This window comes from Toxotes jaculatrix, chromosome 5 (genome assembly GCF_017976425.1).
Source record: "Toxotes jaculatrix isolate fToxJac2 chromosome 5, fToxJac2.pri, whole genome shotgun sequence".
NCBI classification, from domain to species: Eukaryota; Metazoa; Chordata; class Actinopteri; family Toxotidae; genus Toxotes; species Toxotes jaculatrix.
Window position 1 is genome coordinate 17,341,991 of NC_054398.1, and position 19,780 is coordinate 17,361,770.

At 40.7% G+C, this 19,780-nt stretch overlaps 3 protein-coding genes across 3 annotated transcripts; 1 reads left to right on the forward strand and 2 right to left on the reverse strand.

Moving 5' to 3' along the window:
• Positions 1-95: 95 nt before the first annotated feature.
• Positions 96-5,667, reverse strand: fads2 (fatty acid desaturase 2). The gene is made up of 13 exons (XM_041038584.1): positions 5,510-5,667; positions 4,767-5,020; positions 4,201-4,311; positions 3,414-3,611; positions 3,215-3,316; positions 3,010-3,135; positions 2,832-2,892; positions 2,668-2,744; positions 2,427-2,524; positions 1,854-1,950; positions 1,664-1,743; positions 832-957; positions 96-583 (listed from the first exon to the last, which is right to left on the reverse strand). Exons 2-13 carry the CDS (start codon positions 4,950-4,952, stop codon positions 532-534), a joined length of 1,314 nt encoding a protein of 437 aa, XP_040894518.1. The 5' UTR covers positions 4,953-5,020; positions 5,510-5,667; the 3' UTR covers positions 96-531.
• Positions 5,668-11,317: 5,650 nt separating this feature from the next.
• LOC121182386 (leucine-rich repeat-containing protein 10B) lies at positions 11,318-12,511 on the forward strand. Its single transcript, XM_041038850.1, has one exon. The coding sequence runs from the start codon at positions 11,318-11,320 to the stop codon at positions 12,509-12,511; it is 1,194 nt and encodes a 397-aa protein (XP_040894784.1).
• Positions 12,512-14,557: 2,046 nt separating this feature from the next.
• ppp1r32 (protein phosphatase 1, regulatory subunit 32) lies at positions 14,558-19,263 on the reverse strand. The gene is made up of 11 exons (XM_041038746.1): positions 19,148-19,263; positions 18,909-19,032; positions 17,417-17,579; positions 17,258-17,303; positions 15,953-16,053; positions 15,557-15,622; positions 15,358-15,444; positions 15,212-15,277; positions 15,012-15,106; positions 14,744-14,848; positions 14,558-14,665 (listed from the first exon to the last, which is right to left on the reverse strand). The coding sequence occupies exons 1-11, from the start codon at positions 19,248-19,250 to the stop codon at positions 14,647-14,649; spliced, it is 975 nt and encodes a 324-aa protein (XP_040894680.1). The 5' UTR covers positions 19,251-19,263; the 3' UTR covers positions 14,558-14,646.
• Positions 19,264-19,780: the final 517 nt, after the last annotated feature.

Consider the following 19,780-nt stretch of genomic DNA (forward strand, 5'->3'; position numbering starts at 1 on the left):
AAGAACATAATTCAAATTAAACTTGGTGAATTTGATAGCACATCTCTTTTGTTTTTGTTTGGGTTAATGATATCAGAGGTAGAGTAAAGGTAAGGTCTACATAGTTTCTTTATTGTTGAATCAGAAGATGAGAAAAGAGTTGCAGTTAAAGAAGGAAATTCTAAGCGCAAAATAATTTGCCCCTGTTACACTGGAGCTCTCATTTGTCAGCACAATTGTCACGTTTTCTTGTTCAAACTGTATCACATGATAAAGACAAAACACCAATTTACAAGCAAATAACTAAATCAGTTTTCATTAATGTATACAACTGTTAGTGAAAGGTGCTGTAAGGCAATTCTATGAGCACTAAGACAAATCCTGCACGAAATCTGAAAAGTAAGCCAAGACTAAACTACAACACCTATGGAAAGAGATCATTCCCCAACTTTGCTGGATTATAAAAACAGATACAATCAAGTTATGGTGTAGGAAAGGAGAAAAACCATCACTCCTTTTAAGTACACTTCAAGCTTAGTGAGTAAAAAATGTTCATTTATGGAGATATGCATCAAGCCAGAGGTCTCCTGAGTTTTTCAGTGACCTGAGAAAGAAAAAGAGAGGATAAAAATATACAAAACATCAGTTTTGTAGCAATATGTATTTTGTGGAACTTCCCATTGGTTGTTGTTAAATTTACATTTTAAATTTACGTCAGCTGCCCTTTAGGTTAATACCTTTGTTTAGAAAATCTCTACACACACACACACACACACACACACACACACACTCATTTTACAGTGTTTTGGGGCATTTTATAAACTACTATCCTACTATCATTATTAGACATACCCAACAATATCAGTGAATCCTTGCCACAGAGTTTTAACCTGGTAAGGAATCCTGTATTTCTCACACAGTGCACGGACTTGTGGAGCCACCCGGTGGTAGTTGTGGCGTGGCATCGTAGGAAACAGACTACAGAGACAAGAACAGAATGTTTTCATCAGACGATACTGTTCAGTGCAGTCCTGAGGTTTTTATTTTTACAAACTACTAGAATAGGGTCATCTTTTCTCAGTTCTACAAGCATGAGATGTTGACTTAATGTCTTCAAATACATCACTTTGTGCTTTGTAGCTATCAAATTCACTCCAGTTCCAGAAATGTAATGTTAACATAGTGTTTCCTGAAAAAATTTTTTAATCAGCTTCTTACCCTGCGGGATGGTTTGGACACAATTTTCTTCCAAACTTTTTTTGATGAAGCAGATTATCAGGTTTTCAGTGTTAGCCTCTTAAAAAATAATGAAAACTAGCAATATTTTCCCCCCGAAACTATTAACTGTGATTGCTCCACACATGAGAAACACATACAATCTAAAACCAGGTTTTCAGTTAAAATTATCTTCTTCTACATTGTCATGTTAGGTGTAATCTAGTTCAGTTCCTGGTCTGCAGTAGTTTGACCACAAAACACTTGATAGTGATTTTGCAGCACAAGCTTTCTGAGATGTTAAATGGACCCTTAATGCTTTTTGTATCTATAGAATGATTGCTTCTAATTTGATTTCAGTGCTCTGAAAAAAAAAGCTGACATTGCAACTTAAGAGCTCAGTGTTTTTCCCACATACTTTCACCTAATACAGCTCACACCACTCCTGAGACTCAATGAAGTGACTTACTGGTGTTCGATTTGAAAGTTGAGGTGTCCGGTGAACCAGTCGTTGAAGAAGGACTGCTCAGTATTGCAGGTGGAGTACAGCTAAAGAAGAAGGTCAGACAGAGGAGTGCAGATGAGTTGATACATCAGCAGTACCTGCAGGCGACTGTGGATTTCACAGCAGTTAGAGGATTCTTTAATAAACGAGGTACCTGAATGCTGAGCCAGTCCTGGTGCTTCTCATAGTCGATGTCCATGGGCAGATGATTAATCTGAGTCACCCACACAAACCAGTGACTCTCTAAAAACCTGTAACATTCACAACAATACCACACCAGTCACTGAATAATGTGTTACACCATGTGATCAAGGTACCATATTAAACTGTGTATCACTTCTTAATGAAGCATTCTTCATAAAGGGTTTGTGGGTTGAAACACTAACAGTTTTAACAGATCATAAGAGGTTTATCAGGTTTATCTTAATAAGTAATTTATTTATTGATACTGATTTATAAGTGTCAGATCAGTTATAAAACATATGTACTTATAGGTTGCTAGATTCCAAAAAATATAGGTAGATACAGTAGGTGTATAGTGTGAAAAATGTGAAGCTACTGTAAGCAGTGGACAAAAAAATCCAAATTGAGAATTCGCTTTAACAAAGAACTACCAAAAACTCATTCATTAATCACTTAAAAACATTAAACATTATGTGTGTTATGCACACTTCATCAAAAAGTTCTACCAAAATGTTTCAACTTAATATTCCTTCAGATCTTTTACCTGACTAAGCTGATGAGCACCAGTGAGCCGAATGGGCCATACAGGGGTATGTAACAGCAGAAGTAGCGAAGATAGAACGACATGCTCCAAGCCAGATCCTTCACAAGACAAGCAGATTATATGATTGATATAACATTCGAGAATCATGACTGCCACTGCACTGTTTTGGTGAACTTCTTAAGAACTTCTATCCTACATTTACGACCTCAAATAGAAAAGCTTCACATAGATAGGAGCTTACCACCCAGTCACGACGGGAGAGCATGGTGTACATTATATGAATGTTATAGAAAAATGGAATGAGCAGCGGAGGTCCCACTATAAGAGAAACAGGTAACAATTGTTCCTGTTAAGTGTTCATGGTTTCATTTGTTTTAAAGGACTTTAAAAAAAAAAACAACATACCAAGATAGAAGTACTGGTGTTGGCGATGATACGGCATATCTTTGATCTTTTTTATGCCATACTGAAAGAGAGAGGAATTCAGAGTTAGAGTAGGCAGCTGGTGAAAGGGTAAACACTCGATCATACTGGATGTTAAATGACTGCTGTAAGTTATCAGAAATATCAGCTGTGTGCTTACCTCCACCGGCTGAACGTTTCCAAGTACAAAGAGGTTCAACATGTTGATATCAGGGTCCTTTTTGAAGACGTTGGGTTTTGCATGATGCTGGAAATGTCGATGATTCCACCAGTTGGCAGAAGCTCCCTAAGAAAACTATCTTTTAATATATACAGTATGTCAAAAAAATTAAGAAAAGAAATATATGATTGAGAATACCAGTCACCTTTAAATGGCCAATGACAAACTTGTGAACTAGATGATTCCAGCGGGACTTCTTGAAAACCGACAAGTGGCCAAAGTCATGCTGCAGCCACCCAGCCTGAGACTAGAGAAGAAGAAGAGAAGTATTTTCAGGTTTGTTTGCTGCAGACTTGGACTTAATCAGAAACATTTAGACAAGGAGGTGATGTGGTTCAAGTCACCTGAGAAGTTGCCAGAATGGCCGCGCACAGAACTGTAAGCATCCAGTTAGTTCCCCAGCACCAAATCATCAGCCAGGCGAGGGCCTCCAGCAGCAAGATGTGACCCAGGTGGAGGCAGAAGAACAAAGGCTGAGTTCGAAACAGACCATCTTTCTCTGCCTGTACACGTAAATTGTGGAAATCCTGTACAATTGCTGCCTGAAAGCAGAGAAGATGGGAGAGAAGTGAAACAGACACATCCTGTAAAGGTTACACAGCAAAGAACGGCTGTGACATTTGCCAATTTTGGTGGCTCAAGAGAAATTTATGTTTATATCTTATAGCATCGGGGGATGAGCTGCATCAAAGAACAAGGAAAACAAAAGTAGTTTGAGTTATTTAACAGCTAACAAAACATGGGTGTCCAGTATCTCAGATGTGCCTGAACACGACAAGACTCATGAATTACAAAGCAGATCTGTGAATGGTCGGATCTACTCCTTTTCCTCAGGTGTTTCTGTACATGTCACAGTGAGACTGAAGCTGCTAGATCAGGGGTGGGCAAACTGTTCCACAAAGGGCCGGTGTGGCTGCAGGTTTTTGTTCCAACCAAGCAGCAGCACACCAGACTTGACTCATTTAATCAACTGATCTCAGTCTTCAGACAGTTGATTGGTCAAACTGTGTGCTCTTCATTGGTTGGAACAAAAACCTGCAGCCACACCGGCCCTTTGTGGAACAGTTTGCCCACCCCTGTGCTAGCTGAACAATGTGAGGTTTTATTTGAAGAAGCTGAGACGGGTCTCACATTTTTGTTTCGGTCCTGGCTGGGCTCTGTTGCTGCCAGTTCTCCAAGCAACAGGGGCTTTAGAAACTTTCGCACAAATGTTGGGTCAGGATGAAAAGCAGTGAATGGCTCCTGGAAAACAGAGAAGAGAAAGCCTGTCTGTGATGTTGCAAATGAAAAGTTATGTACATTTAACAGTGGTGGAAGAGGAACTCAAATCATTTAGTTAAATAAAATGACCACTTTTCTTCAGAAATTTGACCCCTGTGAGTATTTTATTACTATATATGACATTTTTTAGATTGGTAACACTGAACATTTGACTGTTCTGTCACTGGTCGAGTTGGAGCAGGTTTTATTTTATACACAGTTTGGCAAATTAGTCCAAAGGTTACCAAACTAGGGGTCAGGCTCCCTCTAAAGGCTCACATGATAAATCTGAGGGGTCATGAAATGATTAATGGAGTAGAAGAGAAGAAAAAATGTTCAGCAAAGTAAAATGTACAATATCTTCCTCTGAAATGCAGTGGAGAAGAAGTACAGAGTAACATGAATTCAAGTACAGATCTTTTTTTTCTTTTTTTTACCGTGGCATCCTCTCCAGCATAGTGGCTGATGACGCGAAACCCTCCTGGATGCCTTTTGGCCCACTCAGTGATGTTGTAAACCTTTCGATCAATGACGAGCCACATGTCGTTCCTGCTGTTGTGGCTCTGCACCTCCTCCCAGGTGTAAACACCTCCTGCCTCTGTCCGCTGGCCCCCACCTCCCATCCTCACCGCTGTCCCTGGCCTAGGTCCACCTGCGCACTAAAGGGCCGCTCAGCCACAAAGTCTGACTCCTGGATGTTAAAAAGAAAAAAAAAAAGAAAAAGGTTGGTCAGCCCCCCTCTGCATTCAGGGGAAGATGTTTTTAACCTGTTGCTCTCTTTACGTTTACCATCCTGCAGACTGAAACACAAGTGAAGTAAAACAAAGAGCAGCGCAACATTTTCACTACCAACTGATGATGAGGTCCGACAAGCGGGAGTTGCATCATTTGTTAAGCATAAAAGTTAAAGAGCAAATCTCTAAACTTTAACTCTGGTAATAACTTTAATAAGAAAAGCTGCAACGTCGAGTATATATTTATAGCATCGCGTGCAGGTAGTCGCAATTCATCATAATATGCAATTAATGCATAAAACATGACACAAATAAAACTATTAAAACAACAAATAATCCCTCTAGTAACGATTAATTCTGCAATAATCGCGGATAACGGCTGGCAGGCTGTCCAGCACACAGGCCCACACGACATGAAGATGACAAACACTTCTGATTTGACTTACAGTGTCCAGATTGTGGCTCCTGTCCTCCTGGGTTTCAGTCACATCAAAAGCCCAGCTCACTTTATGTGCTCCCGTTCAGTTCAGACCTATTTTAAATGGTAAACACCCCCAAAACTTCATCCTCCGCCTTTCCTAATGTGCTCAGCGACACGTTCACCCTCTCATTCAGTACAAATTCCGAGCTGATCATTCGAGATTCTGGGCCAATCGGCGAACAGTAAACCCTGGACAGTCTGGCTAATGTGCAATGAGTTCAATAAGCAGCTCATTGAAATGTCGCCTGAGTAGATGAAAAGAATCAGTTGGTGGACGTCGATCTGACATTATCTTCCATTATCACTAATATTTACACATGCACTTGAAGGGGCTGGGACTAATGTATAACATTTTACTCTTTTTCTCCACATTTTTAATGCCCCCACCCCGTGTTTTCTCAGAAAAAGACCCATTAATATCCATGCTGCAAGACAATAAAAGCGATATGACAGTGATAGTGGTACGTTGTTAAATGTGCAGACGAGGTAAAAAAAAAAAAAAAAAAAAAAAAAAGCGTTCATATGCATAATCTAATTTTTGATGTGAGTTCAGTACGGTTTACCCGCTACCTGCTAAATATATGCATATATTTTGCAAGAAAAGTCAAATACAGGTTGTTGAACATAAATAAACACACTTTGTTTTGGCATTTAGTATATTTTAAAATGTAATAACAAATGATGGTAAATAATAAGTACCTCAAATGTATATTTTGTATATCAGAAGAGTCTGCATCTTCTTAAAATGTCTTTGCTTGCCTCTTCAACAGGACAAAACATCAGCGCTACAGTGAGCACAGAGCCATCTGTTGTCCTGTCACTGTATTTCAGCTGGTGCCATCTTTCAATTACAAATATTGTTTCTTTAGTATTTACAGTCCAAAAGATTAGGTTAGCAAGTTAATGTGATTTGTTATGATCTTATGAACAACATATTCTTCATGCACACAGCTGTTGCATGATGGAAATGGTGTGTTGCAATCCCCGCCTCCACCAGCAGGCGGTGCAGATGTGTCCCTTTGATCAGTCACCTTCCTTGTCCTCATATTACCCCGAGGATGCAGCAGCACATATTATTACGCTCTTGTGCTGCTTGTGTTATCATCCAGAAGCAGATGAAACAGTGTAATATAACCCAAGCGTGATGTTTAATTATTAATGATTTGCTCTTGGTACATGATCATAAATGACCATTACTGTATTTCTCAATTGCTTTGGCCAAATTCTCAAATGATAATGAAATATTTTCATAACAACATGTGTAAACCTCAAAAACACTGGGCGCTGGTTTACAACCGGGGTGCAGTCAATCTGTTAGCATCTCAGCTGTCAACAGTAACTCTGCTTTATAGTAAACAACGATATGGCAAGTACAGTAAGTGTGACCTGTACACATTTGCACAAGCAATGTGTCCACATTTGAAGTAACGGTATCTTGTCCAAAATGAAAATACATGTAATCCATAAAACTTATTTTCCTGTATGTAGGGTATAATGGAAATGGAATCAACCACCTCACAGCTTCATATACCTGGATGAGGCTGGATTCAAAGGCGGAAGACATGGTCGAAACATAATCAGCCACTGAGCTAATGTCAATGTGCCAGGCCAACAGGGAGGGAACATCACTGTACGTGCTGCTATCTCAGAGCTGTACTAACTCGTTTGCTATGAGACCCACTACAGAAAGATGATGGGATTACTGTAACCCTGTTCTCCATTCCTCAACCTGGTAGAGGAGCTCTAGTCAGTATGGAGGTGGAAGATTTACAGTCACCAGCCACATACTCAGATGACCCTGCTGACTGCCATGGATGCAGCACGTGAGTTCATCACAGCAGACGTCTGAAGACTGGAGAAGACTTTCCAAAAGATTCTTTGGAATGGAAGGTATCCGTTGAGATGTGGATGAGAATCTGTGGCCCAACAGGCTGGAATATCAGGAGGTGTAGAAAGACAGCACTGTAATTCACCATATAGCACTGCATGTACAGTTCTCTTCTGTCTCACCATGACATCTGTCTGTCAAGAAATTACAGTACAACAATAAAGATGGTTTTGAAGGGTGAGTTAAATATTTTGGGTGTTATGAGCTTTTGCAGCTGAGCTATGGTGTTGTGCTGCACCATATGAGCTGTTTTGACAAATGCACTTATAGAGCTATGAGAATGCCAAAACCATTTCAAGAGATGATCCAAAGCAATTGAAAAAAAAAAAAACTATAACATCTACATCTGTTACAGTTTTTCAGTTACTTGTTTGTTTGTTCGCCCATATGTTTCCCTTGCTGACTGGGTCATGCAGTGCTTCATCTGCATTCAACATTCACCTCAGCAGTCACATCCATTCATCCCCCGAGGTCTCTGTCTGTCCGTCGGCTGCTTACAGTCCATTGTGTCATTTCAGGGTCGTTTCAATGCGATGCAGAAATTTGCAAATCAGCTCTTTTGGTCCTCAGCATATCAGACAGGATTATCCTCAAGCAGCGTGCGGCCTGTCTGCCCGTTCGTCCGCCTCTTCTGCCACAGTTCATCAGGCTGACAGAAGCACTGCACATCTGACCCCAGCAGCTTTTCCAGGCGTTTTTTTTTCCTGTATCTCACCCAACAGAACACACTGTCAATCAGAAAAGCTGTCTGCTATTATCAAGTATTCAATAAAGTTAGAGGTGGAGTGTATTGGAAAGTACAATTTGGATGTAGTAAATAGTAGTAGTAATGGTATTTTCTCAGCATAACGTGTATCCAAGAGTGTTAACACATTAATAAAGCAGTAATTTTTTGAGTCCATTCTTTACAATGAGTACTTTAAATGAATATGCACATTTTCTTCTTGGTACTATACAGTGGTGGAAGAAGTATTCAGATCTTTTCCTTAAGTAAACATAGCAAAAATCAAAAAATTAAATGAAGTGTAACTGAAGTATAAAGTATAATAAATACTACATAAGACAAAAGCCTCAAGATTTAGATCTTCGACAGAAGTGCATGAGTAGATGTAGTATTTGGTCACATTCCACCACAGATCCTACACTTTAAGTAACATTAAGCAGCTGTAACGGAGTATTTTCACATTGCTGTGAGTGGAAAGAATGACTATTCTTTTACTGTAAAGTTAGTTTGTTCTGTAACTGTGGTTGCCCTTTTATTCAAAACTTGCTCTGGGGTCTTTCAAATTTTGGAGCTATTTTGAGCCACAGTGTACAAATATATTTTAGTCATGTCATATTCATTTCAGTCTTCACTGCATTTTCATGGCTTTTACTATCTATATATTAATCTCTCTATCTCTATCTCTATCTATCTATGTGGTTGTTCCTGCTGCCACCGCAGCTGGTCAGGTCATCGATCCAAAGGTTTACAACATCTCTTAGTGGGTCAGAAGGCATCCAGGAGGGTTTCGGGTCATAAGCCACCATGCTGGTGAGGATTCCACAGTAAATAAATTAAATGCAGTGGACTTTCACTCCACCACATTTGACAAGCACAGTGCAGAGCAGATTGCAGACCATAATTTAACATCAACATTGAAAAATGCATTAAAACTTTTTAAATAAAATATCACAATAAGCCCACATAAAAGTGTTGCTTACCCAAATTAATGCATCAATAATCTTTAAATAAATCTGTCTGGATCTTGCTTTTGTGTCAGGTTGAACACTGTGAGTGTTGGCAGCAGTTTATATGTTATTTTTTAGTCTGTTCTGTGTCAAAGCAGAAAGTCCTGTGAAGACTGTTGTCACAGCTTTTTAAATGGTCTATAAAAATCTGCTGAAGCTAATGTCTGTAGTGTTTGATACAAACCAGTGCTGGAATTACCATCTTTGGAGGTCCGGGAGACCGTGTGATGATTACTGGTCTTTTACTGGTCTACATGTATTAATGAATGATAATGTATTTAAAGTGGTGGTAGAAGTATTTGGATCCTTAAAGCAGCCATGCCTCAATATAAAACTGCTATGCTGCAAGTAAAAGCCCTACGTTCAAAATGTGACTGAAATAAAAGCATGTGACTGTCATAAGCAAAATGCACTTCAAGTATCAAATAAAAGAGCTCTTTATTCAGTACAATGACTCCTGTCAATATCGAATTATTATTACTGCCATCTTCCCATAGGAGATCAATAAAGTCTTTCTTTCTTTCTTTCTTTCTTTCTTTCTTTCTTTCTATCTATCTATCTATCTATCTATCTATCTATCTATATATATATATATATATATATATATATATATATATATATATATATTCTAATGTTTGAGCAGGATTATTAATGTTGGTAAAAAATAGTTTTACAATAATTGATACCATAGATACCATAGCTACATGGTAAGAGCTGCAAACAATACATTAATAAAATTATGACAGGAACCAAGTACAACAAAGTTACTTAAAGAAAAGGGATAACTTTTTTTAAAAAAAGAAAAGAAACAAAAAAGAAAAGAGAAAAGGAAAAGGGTAATTTATGTTAAAACGTATGACCAAATTGAATCAGAACTGCAGATACAAACAGTACTTTGGCAAGTACTCTTTTATTAGTGTCATTCACTATTCTTGCATTTATACTTGCAAACAAAATGTCACGTTGGTCTTCAAGGTTGTCAGACCCTGATATGCCTTTATATCTTCCACTGACCTTTGTGATTGTGGCGTGGCATATGTTATTTACAGTTTAATCAGTGACAGCGTATAATGATCTTATGTTTTGTATGTAAAGTTTTAATCTGATAGATATGTTTGTGTTCAACCCTGAAAGTGTTGCGGTTTTTTAAATTAAACAATAAAATGACATGTCTTAAAACATGTGAGAGGTGAGAAAGTTTTTTTTCTGCTTTTCTCTTAAATAGAGTAACTCTAGCACTCTCTCTCTCTCTCTCTCTCTCACACACACACACACAGGCACACGCACGCACACACTGGCCATGTGATGTGAGTGCCCCATGTTCCGGTTACAGAGGAGGGAGGGGGCGAACAGTTGAATGTAAACCTTCACACTGATGGAGAGAAGCGGCCAACATCAGCAGAGTAAGTCAGTCAGCCAGCGCTGCAGTTTTCCAAAATGTGCCGTTTCCTTCTCCAGCGCGGATTATAACTCCGGGAGACTTCGGCCTCTAACTGGGCGCAGCTGCATTAACTAGTGGACAGACTTCCATTAACTGTTTTTCTTCACCGCGGGCCAGGTCACCGAGCTGCGCACACACTGTGCGCTCATCCACCGACACCCGGCAGGAAGAGGGACGAAAAGCTGACTATTTACTGTCCCCCTGTTTTTCCCCCCTGCTCTGATGTAGAGACCGGATCACGTGAACAGGTGACCTCAAAGCTGCGCCTTATCTTTCTCTTAAAAAACCCCAGGAGGTTAAAGAGGAGAGGAAAGGGTAAGGACTGCAAGAATTCAATTTCAGCTCAAAATTCAACTGTACTTTGTTGAACTCAACTACCAACAGTATTATTACTATTATTATTACTACTACTACCACTACTATTATTACTACTATTACTACTATCATTACTATTACTCCAGACTTTGTTAGAAATCATTCATTGGTGTTTTATGATGAAGCACTGGATGAAGAGACGAAGAGAAACCTGGCAAACTGCTGAGGCATGGGTGCAAGAGTGTTAATTGACCCGGACCATGATGCCGTTTTCAGCTGGTGGGTTCAACCACAAAACAAGAGCAGCTCCCAGGCGGAGGGTTAACTTGTCACAGACACTACCTCATCAAATGACTGCGTCCTGACTCACATAGGAGTCAAGGGCTGCAGGCCACAGGATGGGTAACTCCTCCAGGAAGGAAGAGGGAGAAGAAGAAGAGGAGGGGGGGAAGGATGGTGAGGAGGCAGAAATCACAGAGAAGAAGAAAGAGGAGGAGGCGGAGGTTGAGGAAGAGCTTCCGTTGGGGGTGGAGGAGCTGTTGGAGAGTGGAGACCCCGTGCTAGACTTGAGCTACCGTAAATTCAAACGGTTACCGTCACGTGTCTGTGGTTTGATGCACCTGGAGAAGCTGTATGTTTGCGGAAACAGCCTGCGCACTCTGCCGGACAGCATCTCCCAGCTGCAGGGTCTGCGGATACTTGCCCTCGACTTTAACAAGATGGAGGATGTTCCCATGGCCGTCTGCCAGCTCACTAACCTCACTCGCCTCTACCTGGGCAGCAACCGGCTGATGAGCCTCCCACCTGAGCTGAGGAACCTGCAGAGTCTGCGCTGTCTGTGGGTGGAGAGCAACTACTTTCAGAGATTTCCACGGGAGCTCTACGACCTGCCCCACCTGAAGTCCCTTCAGATTGGGGACAACCGGCTGAAGACTCTGCCTCCTGACCTGTGGCGTATGGAGGCTTTGAGAGGATTATGGCTCTATGGGAACCGCTTTGATACCTTTCCCAAAGTCCTGCTGCGCATGGAGAACTTGGAGATCTTAGACCTGGACCGCAACAAGATATCAGAGTTTCCCAGTCTGAAGCGTCTCCGAGCCCTGCGTCTGTTCTCCTACGATCACAACCCGGTCAAGGAACCTCCTAAAGTGGGTGAAGAGGTGCTATTAGTTGGGGAAGGGGCTGCAGAGTTCTTGGAGGCGCGGGAGGCCAAGAAGGAGAGGCGACGAAAGGCCGCAGAGAAGGAGGCAGAGGAGTTAGCTCTGGCAGGAGAAGAGCCGGTGATTCACGGCATCCTGAAGAACAGCGGCTCAAAACAAGCAACATCTGAGGCTGCAGTAACCATAGAGGACGCAGATGTGAAAGAGGAAGAGCCCCCGGTAAAGGAGGAGGGGGAGGTGGAGCTGCCATTCACAGAGTATGATGGAGCTGAGCTTGAATATGATGAAGAGGGTGTTGAATATGAGACGGAGGAGCTGATATGTGAAGGAGAGGGGTTTGAGTATGAGGGTGAGGAGCTGGAGTACGAAAGTGCTCAGATTGACTATGAGTATGAGGACGGGGAGGAACTGGCGGACACAGAGACAAGATGAAGGGGCATGAAAAACCCTTCATATGTCCAGATGATCTGCAGGCAGGTGTAGGTGGATGACAGGAAATCCACACATGAAGTTTTTTAAGGAAGCTGACACAGAGCGAGTGTGGGACTTTCTTAGCTGTGCTGCTAATTTCTAATCTGTTGTTAACTGTGAAAATAAAACTGGGCATTATGATAATACCTGACAGTCCATGTGACATCTCAATCAGCCGCAAATCAGAGCAGGACTCAGGTGCAATGAGTGTGTGTGCATTCAGTGTGTATGACTATTTTGCATTAGGGCTGTGTTCTCAGTGTACACAGGAGACCAAATCTTCCATCATTAAATGTTAACTCCTTTAATGAAGTCAGTGTCAATCATTTATGGAAAGATGTTTCTGAATTCGGCACCAGTGAACGCACCAGCTTCTGTTTACTTGACTGACGCACGGTAGTATTTTCACACATCATGGTCAGTGTCTGTTTTATGTGCTTGCCAGTGCACGTCGTCTTGCCTCGTTGCTATTTTTATAACCGAGGCCGTGTGCGCATGTAAATGTGTGTATTGGATTTAGATTTACAAAGTATTTATGACATGCTAAACACAGCCCCCCATACCTTGTCACTGTTGTGTTAACAGTCCTGTGAATGTCAGTGCCAAGAAAGAGAGTGAGACAAGCAGGATTATTACAGCGATGAATAGCTGGGGTGCTTCACCATAAAAGGTAAGTCCATAGGGAGGCTCCAAACATGAAATGCATGCACCAAGGAAAATTCTATTCATATTTTAAAAAAAAAGCTGAAGCCCTCTGCATGTCAGAGACTCAGGTCCATCATGACCTTTGTATACTTTTTGTCAGTGACTACACCTTTTCTACCTTCATCTCTAACATGAAGCAGGCCCAGCCCTTGTTCTCCTCTCATCTCTGCACTCATTATTCATGTGGGGTTCGAATGTAATCCACACCTCCTTCCCTCCACGTATCTTTTTCTCACATCTAATTGAAAGTGTGAAATATTCATCCCAATGCTGAAATATTTATGCTCGTTCTCGTGTGGCAACTCCTCTCAGCTGTGCCTGTGCTGGGGAAACAGTTGCAGAACAGACTCAAACTGATGGTTGCTTCAGCTAAATTTCAAAACACTGCCCTATTTGAAAATAAAATCATGTTTACTACATATTTGTGAGGGTATTTGTGTCATATCTAGGACTACAACTGACAATTATTTTTCATTGATTAGGGTTCAGCCTCTGGGGATCATGAAAGTCAACACAAAAATTTCATGACAGTCCATCCAGCACTTGCTGAAATACTTCTGGACCAAAGCGGTAGCCAGACCAAAAAAAAACCAAAAACTATTATTTCACTCTTCGCCTCCAGAAGCTGTATAGGCAGATAATTAAACAAGATCTATTAGCTATACTTCGCTGACAACAATTCTTTGCAGACACTCTTTTTTATGTATCTGTTGTTTTGACTCAGAAATCTAGTTTATTTGACTTGTGTTGATAATGTAAAGCCAATGCAGATCCTGAAAGCTGGTCCACAGTATGTGCACTGTAGGAAGCAGCAATATATGACACATAATTTGACGCCGGTGGAAACTCAGTCCTCCTCCTTGGTCCGTGCTCTGCTTCTTGTTCCAAAGCTGTGGGTGGCAAAACAGTTTGACACACTGCAGACGTCCATGGGAATTGGTGCCATACTCAGTCTGAGTGTAATTATTTTGCTCATTGGTTTACACTCCTCTCATTCTCTGTAGGTCAGTGACAGGGAGGCGGTCAAAGACAATGCATAATCGCCTTCACTCCCTCTTTGGCTTTCACACCACTTCACACAATTGTTTGACTGGCAGCTTTTCAACTCACACAAAAAGGACTTGACAAAGAGATGAAAATTAGCCGTTTTTTTCCTTGACAGGATTATTGTAAAATACAGACGTGGGAGTGATTAAGGTTTTCAGGACTGGCTCATAAGGAAATGTAATACTGCAACTGTCCTTCCTCACAAATACAGTTTTTATTCATCTACAAACTACTGGCACTTCCAAGAGAAAATAAAACACCCAGAGTAACGAGTTAACAAGAAATCCGGAATTTTATTTTTGTGATGAGTAGCCAAGAAGGTAGCATCTCAGTTGTGTGAAACATTAGCCCCTAAAGATGAACCTGTGAAGTAAAAAGGGGTCGTATAAATCAAAGGAAACATGAGCATGATGAGACTTCATGTGCTCAGCATGTGTGTACCTGTCCATGTCCCGACGACTGTAGCTGTTGTCCATTTTCGCACTGATGATTCCTGCACCAGTGTGGCCAGATCTCATCTTTTTAAAATCAGCATCATTACAGAACCTGGAAAATAGTAAAAAAAAAAAAAAAAAAGAGTTATTCACCAAATATTGCTTGAATGATTGACAGGGCCCTTTACTTGTGATGGGGTATTTGTACAGTTTGGAATTGCCACTTTCACTAAATACTTTACTTCATCAGTCCACAAAGTACCAAACACACTTACTTGCTCTTATAATGTGTAGTGAAGTGTGAACAATCAAAAGGTACATCAGGAAAAACTTGGCTGTTTGGATCATTCAAAAGAAACCCTGTGGGCTCCTTAAAAATAAAATAAAACACACGAGCAAAAACACTGAACAGTCCAAATAACTCCAAACATAGAAGTAAATTTTGTTAAAGGAAAGACTAAGATAAAAGTATAACCTTTCTTCCAATGGTCTTTTCAGTTGGTGCATTGCTTTTAGTCTGGGGCGATGGCAAAAGGGAACTCTAGAGGAGCAGAGGAAAGGATGTTAAAGTGAAAAAAATCTAAATCTACCATCACTGGCAAAGAGGGGGTCAATACTCACTGGACAGACCAAGGGAGCGATGGCACCTCGAGTGAATCCTGTTTCTCGACAAGAATGGCTGCACAGGCCCGGCATTGCCTCAGTGCCCTCAAACAGCAGCACAGAAAGACACTGTCAGACCTCACAATGTGACACAATGAAATCACAACTTAGTCCCGTTTTTCAACACATAAAGAGTCTGTGAACACTGTGCATCAACCTGCAGAAATGACGGAGGCAAGTAGTCGTTTTTCATCACTGAGCCATGACTCACTCGAGGTTCAACCTGAACCAGAAGTTTGCAAAGACAAAAAAAAGTTACAAGTAGCAGAAAGGCAGAGCACAAAAGAAATAACTGGTGTAGTGCATGATTTACACTTCTCAGTAGACACTGAAAAAGTGATATACAGCACATATGATTCATTTACCAGAACTACACATTGTGTTTGTGTATAAAAACTTCCCATCGTCCCCAGCCCGAGCTTTTTTTGGAGACCATAGGATCAACTGACTGAGTTTTGATCTTTTCATGGGATTTAATTGAGAAAAATATGAATATAGAAATGGAAAATATATTTAAAAAAATGAGACTTAACCTGAATAAAAAAATACTCACCTTGTTGGTGTTTTTCTCCTGAAATGTGTTAAACTCAAGGTCTGTCCCCTCAGTGAAACCAGTTGCTCCTTTAGGACCTATAACCACGTGGTCTTGGGAAACTGGAGCAAGAGGAACAGTGTAAATGTTATAGGAACAATGTTATAGGAACACAAGGCAAGGACCCAAACACAGACACACCAGGCAGACTGATGAGTGACAATGTCTTTTTATTCAGAAGCAGTTTTATTGTTTGTGCACACAAACAAGGAATTTGACTCCGGATTTATTTAGCAGTTCAGAAAAATATAAAAAAAACAAACAAAAAAAAAAAACAACACAAGACTGTCAAGAACATGTGCAGACTGTATGCAGTCCGTATACGGCCCCAGGCTGTGCAGTACAGGATATATAGTGTTAAAGGGAGCATTATGCATAACAGTGGAGTGCAAAAACACATGAGATGACACATGTACATATAAACCACTGTCAGAAAGTCTGTGAGGCCAGGAAACCAAAACTGGGGGGGGCAACAAACAAAAACAAACTTGAAGGCAACCCAGGTTCTACTTGCATAATAACAGCAAGGAGGTTAGTCCATGGGGAAAACTGGGAGCAAAAACAGGAGCCACACTGAAGAAGGAACACAGGAACAAAGACAGGCAGAGTGCAACTCCAGCAGGACTGGAGTTACAAACTCAGAGAAGACAACAGGAACAGACTCATGCACAAACAGACAAAAAGACAGGGGATCAACGAAATAGACTGGGGCTAATTGACAACAGGTGAAATAAATCAGGGCAGAGCAGACAATCAAAGGCAGGAAACAAGACAAAGGCAGGAAGTAAATAGTACAGATACAAAAGGAACAGGCTTCAAAATAAAACAGGAAGAGCTGAAACCAAAACTGAAGAAACCAAAACCAGAGTAACATGACTTTCAACATAAAGAACGGGAATTACTTAACAACCAGGAACATTACTGCACAACCTGGTGCATAATAAACCAAAATTTCAAACTAAAACAGGAAATACAGGAGCCCTCAGTCCATTAGGAAATAAACAAAAGTTCAACATCAACCAAGGGCTGAGCCAAACAAATAGTACAGTAAAGGCACCATTAAGACTTATTAAAACTTTTAATTCATTCTATTATGACACAACAGCTTATAATATACTTCACAAAATGGTGATATTGCATTGTTTTATGTTATATTTCTTCATTTTTTTTTTTTTTCATAATGTATTCCTGTTTCTCTTGTCTTTAAACCACAAATTCATATGGACTTGGGATTTTTAATCTCAGCATTTTCAGGCTGTATTTTACCTGTTGGAGTGAGACGATGAGGCACAAACAATCTTTGGTATTCTGTCTGCAGAAACACATCCATGAAGACATAATGAGAAACTTACTACTTGGTATTCATGATATCTGTGACACTTTTCAACATTTCCCAAGTGTATTTAAATTGTTTTTAAGTCCTACCTTCTCCTTGCCAGTCACGGTTTTTGGGTGACTCCTCAGCTGATAGAAGCCACTGTCTCTGGATTTGTTAGTGAGGTTTGGCAAAGACCCTGAACAACCAGGCCAGACGTGGGGCTGGTAGTGCCGCTTGGTCTGAGACATGTAACTATCACATAACAGGAGTCTGTACACAAAAACAACACACCTGAGTTTGAGGAAACATTTGGAAGTAATCACAGTCAGGCTATCTGCTTTAAATTCATCTGTTATGCTTCTGCTTCTGTTCCAAGAGCACAAGGGAAGGACCCAAATGCACCCAGAGCAGACAGATAGATGGGAGAAACAAAGTCCCTGGATAGACTCACTGGATAAAGTCCCAGAGAGAAAAATAAAACTAAAACAACTAAAAATCATCTAAGACAAAGAAAAACTTCAGAAACAGAAGCTTAAGTCACAAAACTCAACAGTCCTTACATGTGGGTGAACAAAGCAACAGAGGAAAACCAAAGGGAAACACTAATACACTAATCCAGGAGGTAACACAAGCAGGGAAACAGGTAAAACAGCTAACACAAACGACAGGATGGGAACAGCAGGTACAAACACAGAGCAAGACACAGACAAACTGACAAGGCAACAGAGCAACCGCAAGACTTATATAAACTAGGCCTTACTGACAACAGGTGACACAAATCAGGGCGGGGCAGACAATCAACAAAGGAGGGAAACGGGACAAAGACAGGAAGTAGACAGAGGACAGATACACAAGGACCAGGGCTTCAAAATAAAACAGGAAATGTAAAACCAGAATTCAAGAGACCAAAACCAGTGTGACATTATTTCAAAAACAAAACAGTAACACCACTAACACCACTAACAAAACTTAAGAGACTAAACAAGAGTCCTCAAGTCCTTTAACCAAAAGTCAAAAAGAGTTCAAAAACAGCTCTCAACGGGTTCAAAACACTCCATTAGGAGCTGATCATAACATAACCAGTTAATTGGGAACCATCAGTACACCACCTTGTGTATTGGTGTGTGTGGAGGCAAATTCTCATAGGTGATTTTAATCATTTTGGCTGAGCAGACGTCTTCGCACAAACTGTACTTAAATGACATCTCAGACACATTTACACATTTTTGTGTTGGACAAATTAGTTGGATACTTATTATTGTTATCTTCATGGAGTCATAGATAATTGCATCTGGCTCTGTCCAGTTTCAACCTGAGCAGGAGCCAGATGCATTAGTTGTTTACTAGGTGGAGATTTAGGAGTCACTAAATTAAAATGGGTTGCCTCACACAAGCTAGTTCTCGTGTAGAGATGAGTGGTTACTTAATATTTAAAACCAGTGAGTGGTGTAACGTGAAAGTTATTTGAACCAACAGACAAAGCTTTTAATGTCAGCTTGGTAATATCAACTGAGACAGAAAGAGTAATATGGTTATTGGGACATCTGTCAGAAATCAAAGGCCTTTAGGGAACCAGTGCTCACCTGCTCTGACACTTACCCAAATTGAGGGTTGTCAATGTGATCCAGACTGGGCCTGTAATAAATAGCTGGTCTCTGGTTTGCCGTGAAGCCTGTCTCACTGGGATGTCCGAGGTAAGAAGTGAAGTTCAGCTTGCCTGAGTCTGAGACATTGGTACAAATATTGACCATCAGGGTCGTAACCTGAACCCTAATCAGTGTTTTAAAAGCTGTTTGACTGCAAAGTTTCATGTGGAATAAAAGTTTCCCTCCCCTCACCATGAACTCTCTGGCCATGTGACACCCTGTAAGATGTATTATAGACTTTGAGTGTGTCACTGCTCAGTCGTCCCCTGCTGCCTGTTGCTCCAACAGGGAGCATGACTATCCTCTTTGGCTCGGCCATCTGTGACTGCTGTAATGGAAACCTTCACAGACAACAGTGATGGATAGCAAAAGTCCTCAGGGCATGTGGGCACTGTTGTAACCACAAATAAAAGCAGCAAACAAGGTGAAACTCCTTTTTTTTTTTTTTAGGTTTAACTGAATCCAACCAAACTCCGCACTCCCTGAAAAAGAGAAGAAATAATGCAATAAGTGCTCTCTTTACAGTTACAGTTTAGAGCTATTTGTATTCAGAGCATTATTTTACCCCAGAAAACAAGAAACTGCCACAGCAGAGTAAAACTTCACCTACTCTTGAGACGTACCTGCAACTCCATCTGTTTGTTCACCTCTCTGTCTTGTGGTGGTTTTGTAGGTAAACAGGTCTCTGTTGCTAGGTGATTCAGCACAAGGGCAGAACATTACAGCTGAAGAATGAGTCCAGAGTGAAAGGTTGGCTGCTTACGGTTTACATCAGATAACGTTTCTACTGTATATCAGGGTCTGTGCTTTATTTCTTTAACATCT